At 43.7% G+C, this 27,356-nt stretch overlaps 1 protein-coding gene across 7 annotated transcripts in view; it reads right to left on the bottom strand.

The window, feature by feature from the left end:
• The window catches only part of AFF2 (AF4/FMR2 family member 2), a 468,843-nt gene that overhangs the window by 177,916 nt on the left and 263,571 nt on the right, over positions 1 to 27,356 (bottom strand). For all 7 annotated transcript variants that reach the window (XM_038588490.1, XM_038588488.1, XM_038588491.1 and 4 more), the window contains one exon: positions 4,378 to 4,422. In XM_038588490.1, coding sequence (XP_038444418.1) covers positions 4,378 to 4,422 — 45 coding nt within the window. The remainder of the gene's footprint in view (positions 1 to 4,377; positions 4,423 to 27,356) is intronic.

Raw genomic sequence — 27,356 nt, 5'->3', positions numbered from 1 at the left:
CAAATCAAGTTCCCTAAATCTGAGCTAGCAAATTCAGCATTCCCCATAAACAGTGAATTACCCTTACAGATGTTAGACTATGAAATTATCAACTACTGAAGGTACTTTGCTAGGAAACACAATCTGTTCGGCGTCAAGCCTAAGAGAAGCGCTCTATCTGCGTTTTTGACTTGAGAAAGGACTTAATTGATAGTTTGTTGATATTTTTAAGTCAGTTCTTGCAAGGAACAAATAAATCATAGTACTGCAAAACAAATAATCATTGAACATCCATCCTCAGCTAGTAGCATTTAGTGCCTGCTGCTCTCCTTGGCTTAACTCTTTCAGAAATGATGACTCTAGGACTCATCAAACCCTGTGGAGCTCAGGAAAGAAGCTGCCTCTGCCTAGATTATTACATATGAACAGCTTTGGAGTAGATGAATTGTAACTGCAGAACGTCACTACCAGGGCCAGAGTTATTGTTGGTTTTCATTTCTGTTTGGACTCAAGGGTAGCTTGAGTCTAAAGAGCAAATGGTGTGCCTTTAAGTCTCTGATTTGTAAAATGTATAATATTCAACAATGTACTTGATAGGTAGCAAAGACAAGTGAATTGGGGTGGCTTGTTTTATGGTGGAAGGGTGGTTAGAGGCAGAGGTGCTATAGGCTGGGGAATTCTGGTCTGCTTGCAAACTACTTGAAATTATTTTGGCATAACTGGATTTGTACATCTTAAGGAAGCAACAGCAGCTGAAAGGACTTGGTGGCTGATGCCATCGCAATGGGTGTGAAATCGGAGTGGGTTTGAGTGAGCCAACAGGAACAGAATGAACGGAAAGCATGGCGGTTGTTGGAGACCTGGGGGCAACTGACACCTCCCTAGGTGCCACTTGTTCCTATTCTGCAAATTGTGACTATTAATGCCGAGTTACAGGACTGTCGTGAGAGGCACACGACTCAATGTGCTCAACTACTCTCCCTGGAAGTGGCACTTTACTATTAGTTTTCATTAGTGGCAGTAATTTGTCACTGTTCTTATTTGATTATTTGAGGTGAGATTTGACAATATTGAGGTGAGGATGGGCAAGAGGAAAGAAATAATTCCTGACACCTGCTCCAATTCTGTTGGTTTGGTGGTATTCTTAAAGTTGCCAGAACTAAGTCAGCCAGCATCTGGGACAATTGTTTTTTTTTTAAATCTAGAGATTCTCCCCATAGGTTTGTGATAGGGCAGTGGACAGTTTGGTGTAGTGTCAACTGAAGACCAGGTTCCATTTCTGCTTCTGCTGTGTACTAGCTTCACCCTCGCTGCAGGTCATTTATAACCTCTCTGGGCCTCAATCTCCTGAAATAATTAGGGATGGCGCCGCAGTTTTGTATCAAAGATAATGGGGTTCATGTGCTTGCCAAGGCAATCATGTGCCATAGAAAAATCAGGTCATTCTATCAGAGGAGGTGGGCTACAGGACAGTATAAGAAGCAGGAACACAAAGAAAAAGAAGTGGAAGAAGTGGCCTGAGGGAGAGCTGAGACCACGATCAGAGGTGAGGGCAACTTGCAAAGAAAGCCAATTGGTCTAAATATGAATGGTGCTTTGGAAAAGGAGGTTGAAATAAAATGCATTAGGACAAAGTATTTCTGTTGCTACGGGATTGAGGGTCTGAGAGAGGGGAGAGGCCAGTGTTGTTGTAGTTGGTTTAATAAAAGAAGTCTGGCCCAATGTGAGATGCAGTGGGTCTGCATGCTTCATTTGCTGGGTTGTGGAGGGCAAAAAGGGGTGTGTGTGGATCAGTGAGGTGGGCATGTTGGGAGAACAAACAGATTGAGATCTATCTCCAGGTTTCCCATGCAGACTGTGTGCACGCTTTAAGGGTTCTCTCGCTGCAGGTGCATAGTGGGGTGGGAGGGCGAGTTATTACCCCTTCTTTGCTACATGAATAGATCAAAAAGCTGCACAGCTAGAGAGTGATGAACACAGCTCGTCCCACCCCCGGGCTTGAGCTCCTTCCTCTACACACCTACACCTCAGCCACGGAGAACATGAACTTGCCGGTCTGAAAAGCACAGAAGGGGTCAGAGAGAGGTGGAGAGAAGAGGTACCCCCTGACCCCAGAAGGAGGCAGATGGGGAGCAGGGCAACACAGAGCACCATGACGCCATCCGCCCAGCTCCACAGCCCTCAAACGAGCAGGAACACAAGCCTGTTGTGCTATACAATGTGGGCTTTACAGATTTAAGAATCCCTCACAAAATTTAGGACATTGGCTTCAAGATTCTTATTTTTATTCTAGGCATGGGAAATGAAACATGGTATTCTTCAATAAAGGAAAGCACACTCATTAATGGGACTGTTGAGAAAAAAAAAAAACAGAATTCTATACAATCTATAGCCCTTCAAAAAAAAAATACGTTTCCCTAGATTCTCTTTCAAGAACAGAAGGACTTTTGTTACTTCCTCAAAGGGTGCTATCTTTTACGAGCTTATTAAGGCAACCTGCTTCTTTTCTTTCCATGTTTAAGTGACATTCTGTTGTTTCTCTAAGTGGCTCCTCCAGCGGACTGGGGCCGCCAGCCTCTGCCAGGTGTTCCCCTGGCTCCCCTCTCTCAGGCAGCGTGCAAGCACACAGGCAGCAGGGCCAGGCTGCTCTTAAGAAGAGACTCCAGTTGTGACCAATTAGGTGGTGATTTTGAAATGGGTCTGACATTCCTTTGGGAATTAAGAAAAGAGTGCTGACTTCACTTGGAAGAGAGAAAAACGTTGCCATGTAACCTTTCTCTGAACAAGGCAGCCAACATGCTAGCAAGGATTGGCTGTCTCTGCTTTATTTGACCCATCTCTGCCCAATGCAAGGAGCAGGTGGCTGCAGTCCCAAGGTGCTGCATGCCGATGGAGCTCTCAACAGCCCCCCACCCTCCACCCCGACCCTTGGGCCCCAGGAGAGATGGGAGAGGGGTTCCTGGGCTCTCACAAAAGTAGCCGGTATAGGGGCACCTGGGGGGGCTCAGTTGGTTTGGCGTCCGACTCCTGGTTTTGGCTCAGGTGATGATCTCAGGGTCATGAAATCAAGCCCTGCCTTGGGCTCCACGCTCGGCAGGGAGTCTGCTTGAGATTCTCTCTCTCTCTTCCTCTCTTGTTGCCCCTCTTCTGTCTTGTGTGCATGCTCTCTCAAATATATGAATCTTTCTTTTTTTAAGTAGTCAGCATATCACCAATTCATAGAGTCTCATCTCTGATCAGGGTAATGGGACTCATCAACAATGCTCGTGGGCTGAAAAGGAGGCACGGATATCCCCAACAGGTGAAATTGGTGCTCAGGTCAACTTGACAATAAACAGCTTTGTCCTCTTTATTATTCCTTGGGCTGCACTGTCACAGGGTCCCCAGGAACCCTGGGCTGCCATGAGCGAAGGCAGGCACCACAGGGTGTTGCAGGCGGGGACGGTGAGCTCCTCACTTCAGTAGGTGGAGGGAGGGGGGTGCAGACTTTTCAATGGCACACAAATTGTTTTCTTTCCTGGGCGGCAAGCCTGCGTGCTTTTCTCATGGCCACACTGATCATCATTTATCATAATAATGAGCATCTATAGCGCTTGGCAGCTTCTAAGGGAATTAGGACAGGTATTATTATCCTGTTTCACGGACAAGGAATGGAGATTCAGAACGATGGGAGTTCTCCGTCCAAATCACAGAGTGACAAACAGCAGGGCAGGCCCTGGGACTCCTGTTCTTCATATACCATGTCACCTCGCCTTATGACGCTAACAGCCAGACACAGGAGACCCATTTTCCCAGCTGGGCTCTGGTTCTTCCCTTCGCTTAAGTGTCTACTTTGGGAGTTGTCACTGACATCTTTTGCAGCTCTGGGCTGCCTCCGAGCCATTCTTAGGCACACATTCCCTCCCATCAGTAGCGGTTCCTACAACTTGCCTTCTCTCTCAAGTCTCTCCTTCTCACCACCCGTCCCCACCCTCCCACATCTGGCCCCCGCACCAGGGGCCACAGTCCCCACAACCACGTTCCCACCCATGCTGGTAAGGGAGGCAGCAGGGGTTTGAGGCTCAGATCCCAGAGAGCAGAAAGCCCAAGATTTAGGGTAGGCTGCTGGAATCAGGAGAGTTTCCTGGGGAAGGTGGGGAGTCTCAGAAGAAAGATCCAGAAAATCACAAGAATGAAACGGAAGCCTGGTGAGATGACAAGACTAGCTTGGCCGGGGATGTGGAGAGGACAGGTGAGAAATGAGCTGGGAGGTGTGAGCACCAGGGGCTTGGCTTGAGGTGACACGTGAGGATTCCCCATCAGGATACTCCCAGAAACAGCACAGTAATTACTTTAAACAGCTTAAGCAGATAGATTGCTTCATTATTAAAAGGCACAGAAATAAAGGTTTAAACTCACCCGCAAGATTTCTTCAACACAGCTTGGATCACTGGGAAGGCTTACCTAAAAGAAAATAAACAAACAAAAATTAAGCACCATCTAGTTGTTCTCAGAGAAGCTTGTTGCATAGTATTTTACACAGCAGGAAAAACGGTAATAAGGAAAAGAATGAGAGCTATCAATGCAGGGTTTTCTCCTGTTAAGTACAAAGTAGAAAGTGTCTGCTAGTGGCCAATTTTGTTTTGCTTTAATGAAGCAGTAAGACCACAGGGTAAGGTGCAGAAAGAGGGTGACTCATTCCATCACCAATTTTCTGTAGGAGGCTAGGGCTGTCCTCCCCCATCATGTAGGCTTTACTTGGCTCATTCATCCAAAGAAGGAGCTTGACTTCCCTAACTTTAAGGCTCATTTGACCCTCTGACAGAGTTTAATGTATTATTCATCATCACAGATTTTTAAAAGACAAGGCCTAGAAGGATATCTATGATCGGACTAAGTTCTTTTTTTTTTTTTAATTTAGAGAAGTCTAGCCAGATGCCTACAATTCATATCCAAAAAACCAAGGCTCAAACTCATGGGTAAATTGCACATGTGCCTTGGCTCTTAGAGAGAATGTCACAAACATACAAAGTGAATCCCATGAGCCATCTCTCTTAGTGTGACATCTTCCTAATCAATCGAAATTCAAGCAACTTGTAGAAATGTACTGAGGACTTACTGCCGGTCTGGCACATGGCTCTATCCTCCAGGGACTCTGTAATCAGTGAAAGCCAGAAGCTGAACACCAAAGTGAGACACCAGCTCTAAAGCAGCAACTGGGAGGGACTCAGAGAAAGGTCTGCAGGCATGACACCACCTGTGTGAGTTACAGGCATCCCCCAAATATCGCTCTCTCCTTCACACCTTCACCCTCTTCAGGACTGCAATTTTCTACTTCCACTTCTCTCCAGTTGTGGCAAGGAGAACATTTGGTCTCTTTAATTCACTGCCTCAGAGGACGAAAGGTCAGTCCTGTAAAGACAGCACTGCCAGAGGCTCTATGTCCCAGACCTCTTGCAAGGGCAATTGGGTGATGAACCCCTACTTACCCGGATAGGCTGAGGTAAGGACATAACTCTATTTGGGGGAAGTGGAAAACAGAACATAGCCCCAGTTCCCTTCAACCCGAAAAAGGACATGCTACAACCATCAGCAAATCTTAATTTAGCATTAAGGTCACTACTGTACAGGCATTAATTTAAACCTTTGTTTAAAGGTCTTTGCTTCAGGAGCATAAAATCCCTAGTGGCAGAGGCAGGCTGAGAAAGAGTCACCAATAACAAAGGGGCCATGGGTTATCCTGTATGGTTCCAGGTTACACCTGTTACCCTGAAGTAATTATTGACGGTGTCACCTTTCTCCCTCAAAAATGTCGCAGTTTGGATGATGGCTTATACAGTTACTCTTCCTGGCACAAGAATATTCCAGTACCGGGTAGAAAGAACAGTAGAGGGATCCCTGGATGGCGCAGCGGTTTGGCGCCTGCCTTTGGCCCAGGGCGCGATCCTGGAGACCCGGGATCGAATCCCACGTCGGGCTCCCGGTGCATGGAGCCTGCTTCTCCCTCTGCCTGTTTCTGTGCCTTTCTCTCTCTCTCTCTCTGTGTGACTATCATAAATAAATAAAAAATTAAAAAAAAAAAAGAAAGAACAGTAGAAAGAGGCTGAAAAAGTGGGAATCACAGGTAGTTTGGCCTGGCACAGGTCATTCACTCATTCAACAAATTTTCTGAGGGCCAGGGCCCACCGTGCCTCCTGCCTTATGCTAGGCACAGATACAGTGAAAAGCCAAAGGACACACAGCTTCCTCCCTCATGCAGTTTGTAGACTCAAGAGTAAGGTGGATAGGAGGAATCGCCAAATGAAGGATTCCCTGTCCAAATAAGTGTGGGAAATACTGTGATCCACCCCCCACCATGGAAATCCACCACATGAATTAAAGGCTCTGAGCCATGGATCTAACTGTTCAGTGCAACACATCCCCAACTTTCTTGACCAATGAATTCCTGGGTTTTTAGTTTTTGTGATTTTTGTTTCCCAATCAACAATTACCACCATTCCATATGGAACTAGCATTTGCAGAACACACTCTGGGAGGTGCTGGTCTAACATACTACAGGATTACAGAACTCAACTGGTTAGTCTTAACAGCATATAAAATCTCATTCCATTGCTCAATGCTCCAACAACTGTATTTTCCAAGACAGCCTTTGAACTTCCAACAAATAACCCGGGACAAAGGCCAAGATGATTATAGCAGAATAACATTTCAATATCGTTGTTGCATTCCATCCATGTGGGCTGTCTGGCCTCAAAATGTATGTGCCACTTTCATAAAAAAGTGAATACATTTCTCCTTCCACACAAAAACGTAATGTTAATTTTTAAACCACAAAGAAAAACATACCCGCAATATGCAGACACAACAAGAACGCTTGCCTATGCGTCTATAAGGAGGTGGGTGGGAGTTCTGGCCCTACCACTCGGGAACAGGACTTCGAAACTTTACCTCTCTGAGTTCCAGTTTCCCCAACTGTAAAACCAAGTAGAATAAAATAAAATCGCCATCATAATAATACCTGCTCCTTTCAAATCTCACCGGTGGTCTGTGAGCAGCAAATGAAATAAGTGATGTACATGTGCTCCGCACCCCACAAAGCCCCACACGATGATCTAGGTTATTACCCCTTGTCCCATTGTTCTCCTCACTGCTTTATTACAAAGTCGAGTCTTCCCATCTTTTCAAGGAAAGACCTGACTCACTCTCACCAACTGCAAATACCATTCCTACACTGGCTATTATAAATATCCATTTCCTTCTGGGGTAACCGCTGTCAAAATAGAAAGAGTTGTTGACTCGGGGGCTTTGCAGGAAATCTAATAATGACTTCTTGGGGTCAGGAGCAATCAGGATGGGGAAGGGCTCTACGGACGAGGACAGTCAAAGAAGTATGCGTCCATGCCGACTGTTCAGATTGTTTTTCTTTTTTAAGAAAATACTGGAATCCAGTATTGGCATGGTGTCACTAGTCCTGCAACTGGTCTAGCCTGCCCCACAGCTGTTTTCCCCTCAAGACAACTACATTTGAGCAGCAAGGGCTTTCCCTTCTGCGAGTGCTTCTGAATTAACCAGCAAGCATCTCCTCTGCGCCTAGACTAGTGTTAGGGATGGTGTGGTGGGGGCTGGTGACACAAACAGCTATGAGACTTGGCCTCTTTCTCTCGGAGTTAAATGTCTGGATGGGACAGCAAAAGCAAACAATTAGAGACCCACTGGGACATACATTGTAAGGTAGTCGTGACAAGGGTAATAGGATCGTATTCAGCACCCGACCGCCTATTCATCAGTCCTCCCCATTTATTTCTTTAGACAACAAATCCTGATTGAGCTCACACTGTGCTCAGGATGGTGCCAAGGGGAGGAGGGCTTGAGGACGCTGAAGACAACATAATTCCTGGCTTCAAGACTCCACGCAAACTGGGGAGACAAACATTGACACGGGACACAGACAATAGGGAACGGGAGGGCTGACAAAGTGGCGGGGAGAGGGTACCTACCGGGTTCACAGACAGAGCCATGTCCGACAGAAGCTCCCAGCCGCCGAGGTCCCCACTGTCGTCCTCACTCCACATGGGAGTGAGGAGCCAAGGATCTGACATGGCAAGAAGTGGTGGGGCCACCTGAGGCCACTTGAGTCTCAGCCCCCTGCGGAGCTGCGTGCGGGGGTCACTCTGCACACTTAAAGCAGCTGCACTGAGGCTGGGGCTCAGCCCCGGGATGTTGCCCAGTGGCACTCTCACCCCCCCCCACTTCTGTCTCACGAGCTTGCACACATGCACACGCACGCACACCCCTCTGGAGGAGTCACTCGGACAGGTGGGAAAGGAGACTACAGAACTAGTGGTGACAGTGGGATTAGAACTACTGCCCGCCGAGTTGCCAAGCTGCCGCTTAATCCCCGAGCCACCTTCTCCTCCCTTTCAATCCACTCCTGAGCACTCAGATAGTCCACAAAGCACAAGTTAGCCACTCAGAGCTGCGGCGTCCTTTGCATGCCCCCCTCTCCGCCCCCTCCTCCCAGAGCAGAGAGCAGGCTGCACGCCCGCACAGGGGAGGCTGAGCTCTCCTGCCTGGCCCCACACCACCCTGTCTCAGGCCAGGCACGGATGCGGTCCTCCCAGGGCCAGGGACGGCAGGTGCCCAGCAGGCAGGTGGGGAGTTGATGGGGAGCCCTCACAAGAGCCGTCCCCCCCTGCACGTGACCGTGCAGGCTGCCACTGCATGTAGCCACAGAGAGACTATGCACCGATCGTCTGGCCGCTGATAAATACATATCTCAGGAAATAACGAGGGTACCTTTAAAGCATCAAATATTCAATTAACTGCAGCAACAATAAACGAATTGCAGAGGATGGTTTAATCATCCTGGAATTAATCAGTTTGGAGCATACTTCTTGGCGATTAGGGTAATACAAGATATCAGAAATACCCTGATTGAGGCATTGAGAGACATAAGCAGCAGCTAGCACTAACAGACAACACGGAGATGGATGTAAAACATTCAAAGAATAATGATCATCACACCATAACCCGGGGAGGGGGAGCTCAGTGCATACCTCCCAGTACGCTACTATTAAGGGACTGTCGTAACAGAAGGGTCATTATTTTTTTTTTTCCCTAAAAGCACCCTAAGGTTGTCCCACAGTATCTGGTAATCAAAGCTCACTGTTCTAGGCATATTCCACCTTGACATAGACTTCGCAAAGTAAAACTCAAAAATCACAAGCTTAATCGCCGGCGAATGCTTGGATTCCCCTAACAAATACAAGTGACTGAGTGACACATGGCTAACGCCACATACCACCCTAAACGCCCAGCCAAACAATATGCATGACTGACACCCCACGGTGCTTCCTGACTAATTCCGTTTGTATTTTCATTAACAAACTGCCACATTTATCCCCACGACTGATTTCTGGGGCACAGAGCTCCCCCGACACGGCATCACTAATAGAATGAAAAGTCAGGTTGTGATATTGCACTACCAAATGAGTTTGCCATCTTTTAAAAATGTTTAATCCCCATGGTTGGTCATTTGTAAAAACAAGAGGCAACAAGCCTCTGAAGCTCCGATTTGCATGTGCCCGGGGATCCCTTGATCTCTGCACCCCATCCGGGGAGTCTCGGGTTCTCTAATTTGGAAAACTATAAACCCAGTTCACATTAGGATCCATCAGCCCCTGGCTTCCTGCCTCACCTTAACCTGTCCCTATTCTAGTTGGTATTCATGAGTCTCTGATTAAACAGGAACAGTTAATATTACATAAGCTGCAGACAAAAGTCCTCAGGTAATATAACTTTAATCAAAACAAAAAAAGGTTTCACAATGCTTACACGGGTACAGCCAAGCAGCTCATCTTCTGATTTCTTTTATTTATTTATTTATTTATTTATTTATTTATTTATTTATTTATTTTTAATAATAAATTTATTTTTTATTGGTGTTCAATTTGCCAACATACAGAATAACACCCAGTGCTCATCCTGTCAAGTGCCTCCCCTCAGTGCCCGTCACCCATTCACCCCTACCCCTCACCCTCCTCCCCTTCCACCACCCTTAGTTCATTTCCCAGAGTTAGGAGTCTTCATGTTCTGTCTCCCTTTCTGATATTTCCTACCCATTTCTTCTCCCTTCCCTTCTATTCCCTTTCACTATTATTTATATTCCCCAAATGAATGAGACCATATAATGTTTGTTCTTCTCCAATTGACTTATTTCACTCAGCATAATCTTTTTAATCTAGCCAAACTCCTAGCTGTCCAGAGTTGAATTTTACTTTCAAACATGCCTTTTGACCAATAGTTAAGAGAGTCACATGGTCAAAACAGCCTATGTAAAGCAAGCTAATAGTCACCATTCCCTCAAAGTAAAAGAGGAAACACAAAGGAATTTAATGTACTTACCACTATGGGCCAAGTATCAAAAAATGACCTTCTGTCTAGAATCTTATATGGCATTAAACTAAATAGGAAGGGGGCATGATTACATTTTATTTATTTGAGCAAATAAATGAGATAATTTACTCTATTTTTGGGGGGCATCAAGGGGTAGCAGAAAGAATACGGTCTTTGAAGCTGGACCGACTCGGATTCTAATCTCAGCTTCGATATTTAATTTGCTCTGTGAACTGGGGCAAGATCCTTGAACTTCTCCAAGTCTGTGTCTACCTAACTACAGGAGGGGAATAAAAAAATACACTTGTAGTACCGTTATGTGTCTGAGATGTACATCATAAGCCCCCTTCCCAACTTCTATTGCAAGTTGCCTCAAAGCCAGGTGTCTTGACACTTGGAATCACCAAGGAGACAGTCTGGTCTCCTTGTAAATTGGCCCCCATGACATCACATGCATGTCACTAATTGTTAAAGCCTATTGAGGGGGCCCAACGTATAAGGAGTCTCGGGCTGCTGCTCCATCTGGTGGCTCTCCCTGAAGATGACAAATGATGCTGAAGATGGAACATGAGGGGGGTAGGACAACAGAGTGACGGGGCGGGGGGAGGTGTGGGGGTGGGAGGGGGGAAGAGTGTGCAACGTGCTTCATTATGAGGACATCTCTTCTCTGATTACATTAGGCATGGGCAAGGGCAGAATGCATATGCAGAAAGGCCCATCATCAGCTGAGAGTACCTAATGGCAGATGGAATTTCAAGTGAAGAGTACTTAATTCAGTGGGCTCTGAATAGCCATTAGCTCATTGTTCATTTATTTGGTGTAATAACTAGCTTCTATAGAAGAGTGAGCTATAAATGGGGAGCGGGATTATGGTCTTAAAGAAAAATAAGGTACACATCTAGAAAGATCGCCCTAAGAAACCTAGAGGCTATCTGGAAGTTCTCTGGTCACCTGGGCAGGGCAACGAGGTTATTCTGGCCACTGCCACTGTGTCGCTATCCACAGCCAAACCTAGGCTACACACCGTTCACTGTGAAGGAGCCCCAGGGCCAGACCCCCTGAGTACACATTCTCGAGGTTTTGTGCCTAGATTCCTTAATTGTGTTGCTCACACATAAAGTGTATTCTCCTCCTCGTTGCCAGCCTCCCAATCTCAGGCCCACCTTGCTTGCCCTTTCCTGCCTGGGATCTTAGCCTTGCTCTTGCCCTATAACCCACAGACCCTCTGGCTGTGGTCTCTCCCCTTTGAGATTTCTAGAACCAAGAACCATTTAAAATAAGAATCTTATCCCAGTAAATCCCTACTTGCCACACTGCCATTAACCATTAATGTTAACAGCAGGATTGTGGGCAGGCCGATAATCTTCTAGTAAAAGAGGGTACTGGAAAGCAACAGATACAGACTGGAGTGACATCAGGCAACTTCTGAACTCTATCAATAGCTGCTGTTAATGAGGCCAGCATGCATGATGGACACGTATCGAGAAGATGTTCCAAGAAGCAAGTTCACTTTTGAATTTTGTCATTTAAAGAATAAACACTAGAGGTTTTAGAGTGTTCATATAATCCTAACACCCCACGATCACAGCAAATTCTCATGATATATGGCAACCAAACCATTGCCAGGCAGCCATCTCCTTTTCAGCTAACTATGATCTGATAAAGGAGGGAAGGAAAACATACCGACAGGAAACAGTTTCGTGTCCAGGTTTTCCAGCACTAATTAGCTGTGTGGTTTGGGACAATTCACTTCATTGCTCTCCAGCCTCTACAAGAAAGGCAGGGGAACATGCTACAAGTTCCTAATGTTTTGTGTCTCACATGATGTTACAAAAACAATCAGAGACCTACATAAGATAACCAACTGTTTAGTTTGCCATGAAAGGTCATTCCAAAAACAATATCCAAAAGGTAGGAAGGGTACAATCTCCAAATACATGACAGGTTCTTCAAAACATAAGACAGCAAACTTAGACCAACATCAAACATACATACCACCGTTCTTACAGTTCCCATTTTGCCACAGAATAACCTTTGTCTTGAACGGGTTGCCAGGTGAGATGATCTCTGGGGTATCTTCTGCATTTTGTAATTTGACACACCTTCTATTTGATTCTGTTACATTACTTATATTTTATTCTACGTAGCAGTAGACTTCTGGACAGTCAATTCTCTATCTCCTACCCATGGATTATTTTCTCCATGGACCACTGTTCTCTTTCCCTGCAGATGGCTTTTAAATGCACAAGAGAGGCAGACTCGTTTTTGGACCAATCAACAGAAACATAATTAAGAAAGCAACCCTCATGTAACAAGTCACACAGAACACACAGCACACACATCCTGTGGGCCTTACCTGTGAAACTGGTTTCACACCTTAGTCATCCTGAAGATGAACCTGAAGACCACTTAGGAAAGACCATTTGCAGTCTCTTTTGCTAGGAGTCCACATTCCCTACAGTACAGCATATGATCTATCATGTGCCGTGTATTCCAAAGCCCAACATGAATTCTTAGGAGGGGCTGGGGTGGGGGAAGGGGCAGGAGGAAAATCAGGTAGCACGGTGTCCTAGAAGCCTGGAGAGGAAAGTGCTTTAAAGAGAAAATGGCCATTAAATAAGACAAGGATGAGGACTTGGAGGTTGAGTTTGGCAAGGTCTAGGTCATGGGCAACCTTGGTCAGAGCTGTTTCAGTGGCACGCTGTGAGGCTAGTGTGAGCGCAAAGCTGACTGGAGTGTGTTGAGGAGGGAGTGGGAGGATGGAAGGAGAGAGCAAATGATCGATTCCTCCTGTAAAAGGGAGCAGAAAAATGGGGAGAGAGGAAGTGGTGATGTGGGCCAGGTCAAGGTTTTTACTTTTTTTTTTTAAGAGAGATGATATTAAGGCATTTTATAAACCAGTGGGTGGAGAGAGGGGAAAAGTGTTGCAAAAGAGAAAGTGGATGGTTGTAAAAGCAAAGTCCTTGAGGAGGAGAGAGTGCATCGGGACACAATTGGAGAAGACGGCCTGAAACAGGAGCATGGACACTCTGGATGCTCCTTCCATTGTAACAGGGAGGGAAGGCAGAGTGTATATAGACAGAAGCAATTGGGTTAGAGCAATTAAAGATGAGAAGATGCGGCGGCCCTTGTCTGATTGTATCTATTCTGCTCCATGCAGTACGCGGCAAGGTCATCAGCTAAGGATGGGGGGTAGTTATTGGAAATGTGAAGAGAAAGGAAAGGCGGGAAATAGTTGTCTTGGAGAACAGAACCATGGATTTGCTAGGGATGCCTAACAGAACTCTCAGGTGATGTTGAAGGGAGAGACAGAGAGAGGGAGAGAGAAGAGAGAGCACTAGCGAGCTACCTGAGAAACACAGGAGATGCTGTGCATACCCTCAGTTGGGAGAGAAAGGAAGGGGGAGGCAGGGGGAAAGAGAAAGAGCTGGAGGCCAAGTAGCTCCAGTGATTTAGAAGGAGGTGACACTCTGCTCCCCACTAATAGTACTGCCCTTTCCAGCACTGATTAGCTAATTACCTACAGTTCACAGTTCTCCAACTGCTCTAATCCGTGAGAGGCTTCACTCTGTATGAAACAAGCAGAGAGCCCAGGAGCAGGAGTAATGATTTTCTGGGACCACACAGTGGCGAAGCCCATAATATTATGCAGAAGGCCAGATGAAAATAAGCCCAGGGCCAAATACGGCCACAGAGCTGGAGGATCTCCTCTCTGGGGCTAAATGAATTCAACTTGGTCTCTAGGGAAGCAGAGAACCCGATTAACCCACAGCCTCCTGAGACAGAGCATTCCTATACAGCATGGAAAAGAAGTTGCCAGATCGTTTCAAGAGGAGTTGCATTAAATTATTCAAATATTTTGCATTTACACAAACACTTATCATGTGCTCATTAGCATGAAAGATTTTATTTATTTATTTTTTAAAGATTTTATTTATTTATTCATGAGAGACACACAGAGAGAGGCAGAGACACAGGCAGAAGGAGAAGCAGGCTCTCTGTGGGGAGCCCAACATGGGACTCAATCCCAGGACCTCAGGATCACGCCCTGAGCCAAAGGCAGACGCTCAACCACTAAGCCACCCAGGTGCCTCAACAGGAAAGATGTTTCAAAAGATGATTTTCTCTTATAATACACCTTGGATGGACAAGTTCCTCAAAAGCATTTATGGTTGTATAAAGATACAAGGACTTCTGTTTTTCTGGTAGCTCCTCAAGATAGTGCTACGGGCATCTTATGGGGTCTTCAATTAAGTGCTGTAACCCCATTTATAAAAGAACCTTTTAATCTATCTTTGGATTATATTGTTTGAAAAACTTGCAGAAAATGAAGGTCTTTCCTTGACATTCATAATCTCTCACCCAAGAGAAAAGCACTCTGGTCTTCTCCTGAATACGCAGCTAATGATATAAATGTCTATTGTAAAACGAGAAACCCAGATTTCAGTTGGATTTTTATCTAGCTAAATTCTCCTTAGAGTCACATAAGCAGAACAGACTCTATGAGTTGTACCCACACATGCCCTCAATAAAGATGTGACAACAGCATACACTTGATAGAGAGTGGCTCCACTTTCAGACTAACCTCTAATGAACTTGGTGCCTTCTTGGCTCTCTAAACCCTGCATTTAGGATTGTCTTAATTGCCAGCGGATGACACCGCGTTCCACAGAAAAAGTTACAGTTGCTCTTCTCAGACAGTGATGATCCCAAAGAACAAGCAGCACACATGGGGACTGAATCTTCACCAGCTCCCCTATTATTTATAACTCTAATTAAAACACTTTTATCTATTAATGCCAAGTGACACTGCTAAATATATTCAGGGAAGTTCACATTTTTTCCCTATACTTCTGAAATCTCTTAGATCTGCGCCCACTTACACGTGGTTTCACTGTTCGCTAAAATGAAACGATAGCTAAGAATAACTCACTTCCATTAGATTTATAAATCTCATTAATTAATTCTACATCTCCAATGGTGTAGAGACCAAACTCAAATGCAAGATCTAATTAAAGAGAAGTAAAAAAAATGTTAAGAAACAACACTGAGATTGAAACACAGAAATAACTGTTTAGCCCCAAATTAATGAGGCGCTATGCTAAGCAAGCATGTCCATTAATCCCTAATGAGGATTTTAAACACATTAAAACTTCCTAATACAAAATGTTTGCCTTCCTTTTATCCAATAACAAATAAGCCAATAATTTTCTGGCTCTAAATGACACTATTAACTGTCACGGCATGTTTTATTTGACAAACCCTCCATTCAAATACTGTAAAACCAATTAATTTGCCTGCTGTGAAATGTGTTTCTTGATAGCTTTTATGCGATTTTTTTTCTTCTCAAAGAAATGTAAATAGGAGGTCAATGTAGGTGCCTGATTTTGCTTTAAAAAATATGCCACAGTAGCTATAGGTTGTCTACCCTGTTTGCAATTCAAATGAATTGAAAGACAACCTCCATTTTCAGGTCACAATTGCAAATTGGTCTCCTGATAAGTAAACTGTGTCAGAGTAATAGTTTGATTACCATGAAGATGGTCTCGTGTTTGAGAACAGAGAGTTGGCAAAATTACCACATTGTTTGATTATAAATAATGGTTCACAATCCTGGCCCTTACCACTTCCTGCTTTGTTAGGCGAACTGGCATTGTGACTTGTCTCCAGCTCCATCCAGACTTCCCCTAAATGCACCTGCTCGTGTTTCCCGAAACTGCTCTCTAAAACTGGACTTTATTCCTGATGCTTTTATTTGAAAACACCACAACTGGTTACACTTTTTTGTTGGCAGAAAAATCAATAGAACAAATACAAGAAGTTCCTGTTTCTTAAACTTCCCCTGGGTCTTACTTAGTATCTGCAGTTAGCTTGAGAGATGGCCCCAAGGCCCCATCTTCCGAGCATTTATGGGACGTTCTGAAACATTTGGCTCACGGAAGGGCATGGCATTTTTCCAGAAAATCACTCTGCAAACACAGACCCTTGACACAGCATCGTAAAGAAAAGGTCTGTGGCATTAAGTGTGGGCCTGCTCTGTGGTGCATCTTGAGACCACTGTATTATACACCAAAGACCAAAGAGGGAGTGATGCATGGTGTACCATGGTCTATGGAGTCTAACATTTTATGCCAATTAATGTGGACAGCATATGCATGGCACCAATGATCTTCACTTGTCTCACATCCGCACGAAAACCTGGGATTGGTTACTTCTGAGCTGTGAATGGCTGCAGGATAAACAGACACCTGGCAGGTGTTTATAATTCCAGGTATAATTACAACACATTACTGATACAAATAAAATACACTCAGTGAGATAACCACACTTATTCCTGAATCAGTGTGGTTGGAGGACTTCCAAACTTGGGGAGTTTAGAAAAAATCTATTCATGTTAAGAAAATTGTCCCAAATGGAAAATGTATACTGCATCCCCACTCCGCAGAGTACCCTGTGTTAAGCATTATGGGAAATTCAGTAAATGCAGTAGATGATAAAAGACTAAATATCCACAGGGAGCATATACTCCAGATGAACATACAGGACCTACATACCTACAACAAGTAATGACAGTGCCAGTTAGCACATATTTTCTGATCTTTGAACCAGGCACACGGACAGGAGGATTTTTCACTGAGTGAGTATGAGAGCCAGTTTGGCCATCCAGTCATTTGGATGACCAAATGTGCGAATTTCCAGAGTATCTAATACAGGAAGAATGAAAGTGATTATTTCACATCAGGACTATCCCATAAATCCCAATGGCAATTCTGCTTTTAAAAAAGACGGATGTGGAAAAAAAAAGAAGGATGTGGGATGCCTGGCTGGCTGAGTCAGTGGAGCGTGTGACTCTTGATCTCGGGGTCATGAGTTCGAGCCCCACATTGGGTGTAGAGATGACTTAAAAATAAAATTCTAAAAAATAAAATAAAAAGGACAGATGAATGGCTTTGACAATACTTGTAACAGGAAGTCACAGGAGGGAAACCTGTCTGTGGATCTGGGGTGGTCAGGCAAGGAAGTGAGTGAGACTTGACCTTACCTTTGAATAAGAACAGATTTGGACAGGTAGTAACTATAGCACTGTATGCCTTCTGGCAAGTTACAGTTTCTCCAGATGTAAAACAAAGGGGCTGGCCTAGAATCCAGCCTCAGAAGTGACTCCAGTCCTGTTAAAACAAGTCTATCAGTCTGTGGTCCAAAACAAATTAATTTTAAGACTTCAACTTGTATTCATCAGCTGATCACTCATTAAAAGAACTCTCCAGGGATCCCTGGGTGGCGCAGCGGTTTGGCGCCTGCCTTTGGCCCAGGGCGCGATCCTGGAGACCCGGGATCGAATCCCACATCGGGCTCCCGGTGCATGGAGCCTGCTTCTCCCTCTGCCTGTGTCTCTGCCTCTCTCTCTCTGTGACTATCATAAATAAATAAAAATTTAAAAAAAAAAAAAAAATAAAAATAAAAGAACTCTCCAATATAGGAGCACGTGGCTGGCTCAGCCAGAAAAACATGTGACTCTTGACACCAGGTTGGTGAGTTTGAGTCCCACAGTGGGTGCAGAGATTACTTAAAATAAATTTTTTTAAAAAAAGCATTATATTAAAAAAGAAGTCTCCAATCTAAAATTAAGAGCTAGCAATTTCAAAGTTGTAGAGTGTACACAATCTACAGAAGTAAAAATGTCAAGCCATTTCAGCAAGTATTTTCGAAATGGAAACAGACAGACACTATGCATTAGAACTTCAGTGGAAGCATTTAAAATGTGAACGGTTTGCTTTTTATTATCAGGGAGACCACAACGACAATTAGATGTCATTTTCAAAAAGAACACGCTGGCCCCAAAGCAAAGTGCCTCAATCATGTGAGATCTTCGCGTTGAGTTAGAGGTTATTCCTAAATGGTAGTGAAAATATAATCTATACTTGGCTAAGTCAATACACTTGAAGCCAAAATATGTAGAAATGGGTCTGTTTGAAAAGGTGATTTTGAAAAATCTCATAATGGCTCCTAAATCTTCCTTTTTTAATCAAGATTTGGGAACGTATTGAGACAACCAGACATCAAGTGTGCTTACGACCTTTTCGACTGTCAGCCCAGACAGATTTTTATCTTATGCGAATCAACCCAGAGCCTGAAAGGTGCAGTGCCAGAGCATGAATCCATTTCACTAGACAGCCATTGAAATTATAATTCAAAGTTCAACTTACTTTCGCATTTTCTACCACAATACTTTTGGCAGCCCAGGGCAGAAAGTCGAAACCTGGTTTCCAATGGAGACCACTTCTAGTGGTTTCTAAATGTTGGCAGCAAGAATTCCGTCTTGTCAAAGAGATCAACAGTCTCTGGCTTTCATTAATTTACTTTCAATGGCTGCTGCTCACTCTGAGGAAGCCTTTCTTTACCTAAGGATGTTGACCTGCTGTTGGACCCCATCAGAAACAGACACGAAAAGATACTGATATATTAGGAGATTGGGAAATCCCCTCCAGTGGCCTTCACAGACTTCACAACTTCCATTAATTCTCACTGATGCCATGAGCACAAAAAACAAGATTTGTGGTGAAGACATATAGCTGGAATCTATAAAAGCTCCCAACTCAAGATAAATAAACTCACCAATATATATTATACTATAAAGTGTTATTTGATGATCTTTAGAATCAGTTTTAAGGGCATTCTTCATTCAAATGGATTATCATAAAGAAGAGGGACTTTTAAAATGTAAAGTAATATGCCAATTTAAACGATGCAATTACTAATACTTAGTGTGCATTCAGCTGGGTACCCAAAAGGCTCTGGGCTGAGGGCATACTGTAAAATTTATTGTGATCACCCTCATCTTGAAATTACCTGCCTCACACTAAGGTGTACTATAAAAATACATTTCATCAATTTCTAAATGTTTCACCTTTGTCTTACAATCCGTGTTCCAGAAGCAGGCATGATACCTTATCAGGATGCTACTAGGTTTTTGGAGTGGCATCAAACATCTATTTTGTAATGATAACCTTCCAATTAGCATTTTCAAAATTCTCAGTTTCTCTTCTCTATAAATGATAACCTAAACCCAAGTGAGATTTCCAAAATCCTTAATGTGAAGATCTTAACCCCTTAATTCAAAACTCCAAGAAGAGGTCCCTGGTGGCATCATTTCGTGCTGCTGGTCTATAAACATAGATTGATAGAGTTCCCATGAAAGCCACAGGAATTCAGGAGACAAGTTCATAGACTGCAACAAAGGCTCCCCTCTGGGACAAGAAGATACTTACCTCTGTTACAGGGCAAATAACGTTCTAACAAATTCCAAACCATCAACAAAAACAGGAAAACGATCACTTGTGGTCTAAAGAGAGACCTATGAAATGGCATACTGAAAACTTGAGAGAGGAAGAAGAGTGTCTTCAAGGTACACCACTTGTCCAATCATCAATCAGTGTCTGTGCTTTGAAGAGTACCTGCTATTGTTACCAGTAGACCACCCTGTTCCTCCAGCCAGGCTTTCCAAGTTCAACACTCAGGTCAGCACCTTGCTACTCTACTCTGCTCCCCCTTTGGCTTCCATTTCTTGACCATTTTCATCCAATTGAAGGAAATTCCTACAGATTCATGGGCAGTCCAAATAGGCCATGAAAACCGTCTTCCCATGAACAGTCACAGTCAATACTGATTTTAGAAATCATGGGTTTCTGGCGAAATGAGCTTACTGGTGCCAGGCTGAGGCTGGAATGAAGAAAGACACTTGCTCACCCAACACAACATATCCTTCCCCTTTTATTATTCCACTCAAGGAATGGGGAAGTAGCCAAATAGAGTTGGCAGGGGCAACCTTTTCATCTTTAGAAATTGGGTCCCTTGGAGTAAGATGGGTACTCTGAAAGAAGACCACCCATGATGGCCATTACAGGTATTGGTGGAGGCCTCTGGCCCAAAGCATTCAAGTTTTGATCATGACCTACTAAATCTGCTGGAGGGCAGAGAGGAGAAGGACCAGGTAATAAGTGAAATAACTCTCTAGTGATATACGTGCCATCTGTCACCTGAGAATTTAGTTCTCAATGGAATGCTTTTAGTTGCTTGTCCAGTAATGGATACATTCATCTCACAATATACTCTTGCCAGAAAAAGGACGGGGTTTTATATACTCCAACCTTCCAACATGTAGCCCATTTTAAAACTAAGAACCAATAAAGTGCAGAGAGGTAAAAGAGTTGGCTCAAGGTCACATGGCCAGGTAGAATGGAAGGACTGGGGCTAAACTCTGGTCCATCGGACTGAAAAGGTCAAGTTTTTGTCATCATATTATACAACCACTAACTTACATAATCCCCATGATTGAAGACTCATTACCTCAGATTCCATTTAATCCGATTCAAGTCACGTCAATTCAATTAAACAACTAATGCAGCTCTGCTCAAGCTTCTTCTGGAAGATCTAAATGATCTATTTACACAGTCTCCTCTGTATTCTGTTGGGAAGTGGTGGAGTGGAAGGAGGGCAGCAGGGGTGCAGCAGGCAGAGTAATGTTGGCCTTACTCCTGAAAACAGGATCTAAATGAGGCATCTCTTCAAAAAATTTAAATTTTAAATGGTGTGATGCCGTGGCAACTGCTTTTTCTTAAAGATTTTATTTATTTATTTATGAAAGACACACAGAGGGATAGAGAAGCAGAGACATAGGCAGAGGGAGAATCAGACTCCATGCAGGAAGCCCCATGTGGGACTCGATCCCAGGACTCCAGGATTATGCCCTGAGTCAAAGTCAGACGCTCAACCACTGAGCCACCCAGGTGTCCCAGCGATTGTTAAGAGTGTGACAACAGACATGTGAGAAAGCCGTGTGCAGGCCACAAGACACCTAAGAGGGAGGCAGTGTCTGGCGCATTTTTGATTTGCTCACACTTCAGTCAGGGGCAGCACAGGCCCCACCCTCCCCCACCAGCACCACCAGAGGCTGCATGATCAGAAAGTCAGAATCCAGCTCTGCCCGGAGCTATGGGGGGAGGTTTGGGCAACAGGCCAAAGGTCCTGCTTAGATTCTTTGGCTCTGTAGGTAGGGGCATAGCGGTAATGGTCATTGCATTGGCTTCCACAGCACCACGTTTGGTCTAAACACCTGAGGCAATCAAAGTAAAGAGACAAGAAACTGGGAAGTATTGAGAAGAGAAGGTTAGAGGAATAAACCCATTTTGTAAATGACCCTTCAAATGCCTACATCATAGTGTGCTCATCGAGATGAAGTAAGCTCAGAGATAGGCCCACCCCCCTGTAAGTGTCCCACAAACATTTCTGTGAACAATAAGCATCTACATGACCACTTTAACACTAAACCTCTAACCAACCTATGGCCTGACAGCAACATCCAGGCCTAGTCCATCTAGACTCTAGAGTGAACATTTGGCTGCCCCCAAGGCACACTGAATGCTATATGCAAACTACCCCAGCAATAGCATCTTACATAATTATTTTCACAGCTAACTGCTTAACAGTATACTAAGCTAATGGTAAGGTGCAAAAACTACGCAAGCAAACTATGATGTCAACAAAACCTATAACATGGGTATAACTGTCCTCATTTTATGGATGGTGAAAGTGAGGTTCAGAGAGGTTAAATGATTTGCCCAAGGTCACACAGTTAACATGTGATAAAGCCAAGATGGCAAACCATGTCTGTATGACAATGGTTCTTAACCATTGTCTGAGGAAAAAAAAATGTTACAAAAAAGTAAACTACGTAGTAGCCCTTATTAAAGTTGTGTTAATTCTTTTCACTTTGTAAAACTCCTTTGTCATACCAATATAACAGAATGTAGTGAACATACAAGTTGCAGTTCAACAAGCCCAATTTTTCCATTGTTCGGATGAGCATAAGATTATATATGCCCGGCTGTGTAGGATAAACAAGATATCATGATTATTTCTTTGCATTCACAACTACTATGGCCAATGCAATCGCTTCAAATTAATCTATACAAAGTAAATGTGTAAGCTTAATGGGCTATTTCAAAGGATCTCAAAGAGGAACTGATTAAAATGGCCATGAAAGGATTCGGTGGCATTTTTTACTTTGTATATAACAAATTCAACCAAACCAGAATGTAAGATTATGTAGAGCCTGTTGAATAGAGACAAGTCACTCAGAAGTGAAAGTTTATAGAAAAGGAAAAATTTGAATTGACCTGTTATGGATTTCTGCATTTGAAACTTTAGTGTTTCTCTCTGCAGATGTGAAATATGGATGCAAGTGTATATGGAATAGATATATACTGACCCACAACTGAGAATCTAATGGCAAAATGGATCCTCTTTGAGTGAATTTCAAAGCCAAATTTTTCAAAGGCTGCATTTCTCACAAATTCCCTCTAATGGATACACTACTTGTTTGTTTATTCCATTTGGCTCACATGAGAGAAAACCTACTCTTTCCTGTATTATCATGACTGGAAGCTTTCAAAGTGAAAAACTCTGTGGTCCAGTCAGGTTTGCAATGCTCCTTACACTTTGATCATGGTCTAGCTGACCCTCTGACAACCGGTTCCGCTGTCTGGTCAATTCAACTTACCAAGAGACTTGTATTTCCAACTCCCTGTTTCCAGAGCCCAAGATTGGATGATAAATACACTTCATAATTAGCCTGCCTGATTTTACCAACAATAGAGGGGAGTTTTTAAAATGTATGGTTTACCAAGGGAGGACGGGGGTAGCTAATGGAAGAACCTTGCAGCCGAGGTCAGAAGAGCCTGGTTCTACTCTTCCTTCTGGATCTCTCACCCATGAAATGAAGAAACTGGAAAGAACACGTATCCCAGATTTTACAGAGCTCCCCAAAATAATACTGTGGCTGGTGCTCAAATGAATTGGTTATACTGAAATCAAGAAGATTGGGAGAATCTTTTTATAATAACCTACAAGTAATGATTCCTTTTAGGAAGGCGAGTTATACTTTCATCCAGAGTGCTCGGTAAGGCTTGGACTCTCAGACCTTCTTCATTTTGTCAAGACAACATTGGATAGTTTCAAACTATGTCATCTGAGCCAAATCTCACTATTTATTCTGATAGTTGGTGTCCATTTTTCATCAAGTGTTTGTCTTTGGTGAATCACCTCTGTTCTCCAGGCCAAAGACTCCTTGATGAAATGAAGGAGTCTGATTCTCGCCCTGGTCTATACTGTATAAGAGCCTCTATCCATATCCCCATGATCCGCAGGACCTCCTGGAGTGTTAAGGCGAAATAATCACCTTTGGTGATAACCAGTATATCCGTCCCAAATCAGAGGATGCAGATCCCATTGGGACAGTGGTTCAATTAGCAAGTGGCTAAACTGGTAGGATAGAAAACTCAAATCCATCGTCCTTTCCCAGCATCAAGCTGCCACTCATTTCTGGGGTTTAGATAAAGACTGCAGGACTAGATTCTTCCTTGGCTGAGATAGGGCGTGGGTGCATTATTTTAGAAAGCTGACTGACCACATGCCTGTAAAGGCAACATGTTCTTAGGACACACTCTAAAGCAATTTAAAACCAAATAATCATTCCAAGAGATGACAGACAATAATCTTCTTCAGTAGTTCTGGTGGGAAATATACCATCCCAGCTCTTAAATTCATCAAGAAATTAATGCCTTCCAGGGGTATCATTTCTCCCTAGAACACATCCAAGTGGGCGTCATTTAGTTCAGCCTCTTTAGTAAATATGCAGTAAGTTGTATCCATGAGCACAATAATCCAGGCAAACGTGCCTGTGCCATACAAGCAGGGCTTGCAAATGATGCTCCTAAATTGTGTTAGTACGTTAACAACAACAACGACAACAAACAAACAAACCAGAGTACACATAACAGCTTCAAACCTGAAGCCTGACAGGAATCAGTTTTTAAAAACTAGGTGAGCTGTTGGCTCCGAGAGGCCCCGCCAGGCTCTCTGCCTTCACCGCACTAGCCCCAGACTGCAGAATGGGAGGGTGAGGGATGGGAGTTCCTGGGAGCAGTGCGGCAGCCAAACAAAGAGGGCCTCATTACCATGCGAGGCACAACAGCCTTCAGATGTGATGAGAAACGTGACTGCATGACAAACCGGGCCTGGGGACATTTCAAAATCTGACCACCCAAGCATGCAGAAGAGGGTGGCGCGATTGGGGGCAGGACAGTGGGAAGGTGGGTCGGCTCTGCACGGTGAACGCTGGTAAAGGCCCCAGAAAGAAACAGCCAGGGCCCCTTGGACCTGCAATCACACAGATTCTATATGAATAGGGAGCCACACAGACACAGTTCTCGATATGTGGCTTTGTGGAACTGCTGGAAACCAAAAACCTAATGGAAGTACATGCTTCATTTTTATGGCATTAGGCCGTTTAGTATGCATTTTACACACAATTCTATACCGCTCTGGAGTGAGTGTGAAACCAACCGCCGCCTGTGGATAATTCCAATGAAAGATAAACAATCACTGAAGTCCCTCTCCCCGCCCCAGATGATTTTTTCCATGAGGTCTAAACCAGTCAGAATGTGCTGCCAGAGGCACTGAAGCTGTGCTTGGTGGGGAGAGATACATCAAGTCTCAGATAACACAGATGATGATTTAGCCATCCGCTAAGAAGGCTCACATTAGAACCTGGAAGCTGAAACTGAACAAAGTACCCTTAACTAAAATATGGACTTTCTTCAACCACCAAATGTGCCACTCTATCTTGAAAGGTGTCTGCTACAGTTCTAGAAGGACAAGATGAACGGGGAAAGAGAGTTTGCAAATTCCTCTGCTCGGATCAATACAATTCCCCAGCTCTAGAGTCTCTTTATTGATGACAATCTCTTTCATTGTAGTGATTAGAGATTCAGCATCTTTTAATCACTTTCAACATGACAACTACACGTATCTATATCTCTGTGATTTACAGCAATTGACACAGTGTTAAAAATCGGTGATTATGAGGTTGGCTTTTTGGTGTTACTGATTTTCCGATCTATTTCAACCAAATTGCAAATAATGCACATTAAGCCACTGTTGCAATGTTGACACTAGCAGGCAAAAGGAAATCTGAGTTTGATTTTGACACTCCGATGCTAATGAACTGAAACTATAATGAAGAACAACGTCGATGTGAACTTTCAATTTTCCTAGTCTCATAACAAGTGCCTTTCTTCTGCTTCCTAACTACTGGACATTGTGGCCAATCATCTATAATACGCTGTTGTTATTGGGAGGTTTTGGGTTTTTTACATAATGACACATATTTTGGAAATGTAGTAGACACATTTCAGTTTGGAGTGATAATGAAACAGCTTTGCCTATCCACAAAATAAATATCACATCTCAAAGAGGCAGCTTAGACTGCTCCCCCCACCCCCGTCACCACATACACATATACACACACAGATACATATTGATTGTTATTCAAAAAACTGATTCAGAAGGTTGACTAACTTTTCACACCATTCCATACTTTTTTTTTTACACCATTCCATACTGATGCACAAGTTCCCTTCCACTACATAGAACTGGGTATAAAATCATGAAATGTAATCATAGAGAGACCACCTTAATAAAAAAGTTAAAAACCTAATTCTGGCTAAAAATTGTGACCAGACACCTCGGTTCTTAATTAATTAATTAATTAATTCAGTAAACATTTGTGACTAATAACCACCCTTTACTGAAGCATCTATTATGTGCAGGTACTTGGCACATATATAAACTGTAATGTTCATAATGTCCATGAGGTAGGAACCAGTGCCTCACATTTAGACAGGGAGCAGGCTAGGACTGGCTAACTGGCCCATGGATAAAGAGAACTGAGATGAGAACCTAGGCCTGTTGGTCTCCACCACATCAGGCCCATTGCTTCTTCTACTGTAGTCCAGGCACGGCACTAGACAATGCTCCAAAGACATGTAAAACACAGGCCCAACCATTAATGCTCATTGCTATGGTTTAAATTGTGTCCCCCAAAATTCACATTAAGGTCATAACCCCTAGTACCTCGGGATCTGTCCTCATTCAGTGATAGGGTTTTTTCATACGTAATTAAGTTAAAATGAGATCAATTATGGTGGGCCCTGCTCCAATATGCCTGATGCCCTCACACAGGCACACCTCGGGGATACTGCAGCTCACAATAAAGTAACTATCACAGTAAAGTGACTCGAGTGACTTTTTTTGGTTTCCCAGTGCACATAAAAGTTATGTTTACACTATACTATAGTCTATAAAGTGTACAATAGCATTATATCCAAAATAACAATGTACATACCTTAAACAAGAACTCTGTATTGCTAGAAAATGCTAGGCATCATTTGGACTTTGAGTGAGTCGTAATCACTGATCACAGATCACCACAACAGATACAATACTAATGAAAAAGCTTGAAATATTCCCAAAATTACCGAAATGTGACACGGAGACATAAAGTGAGTGAATACAGTTGGAAAAGTGGCACCGATAGACTTGCTCAATAGTGTTGTCACCCACCTTCATCTTGCAAAAAGAACCAACAACACAGTATCCGCAAAGCACAATAAAGAAAAGACATGCAGATGGGGGAGAGACTGTGAAAACATGGGGATAAGACAGCCATGTCCAAGCCTGGAACAGTTCTCACAGCCCTAGGAAGAAATCAATCCAGCCAACACCTTGATCTCAGATTATGAGACTGTACATTCCTATTGTTTAAACCACTTTGTGGTACTTTGCTCCTGTGGCCTTAGCAAATTAACATAGTCAATTGGCCTAGTTGGTGGGAAAAAACAAACATAGGCATGCCTATGCTACAAGGCAGACTATACAAAACGATGAAAGGTGGGGTGCCTGGGTGGCTCAGTCGGGTGACTCTTGATTTTGGCTTAGGTTGTGATCTCGGGGTCGTGGCACCCAGCTCCAAGTCGGGATCTGCGCCCAGCATAAAAGCCTCCTTGGGATTCTCTCTGTCCCTCCCCTTCTGCTCTTCCCCCTTCACCCCACTCTCTCCCTCACTTAAAAAAAAGAAAGAAAGAAACGACAAAAGGAAGGTAAGA

Source organism: Canis lupus, chromosome X (assembly GCF_011100685.1).
Source record: "Canis lupus familiaris isolate Mischka breed German Shepherd chromosome X, alternate assembly UU_Cfam_GSD_1.0, whole genome shotgun sequence".
Classification (NCBI taxonomy): Eukaryota; Metazoa; Chordata; class Mammalia; order Carnivora; family Canidae; genus Canis; species Canis lupus.
This window is presented reverse-complemented; position numbering and strand designations above follow the sequence as displayed.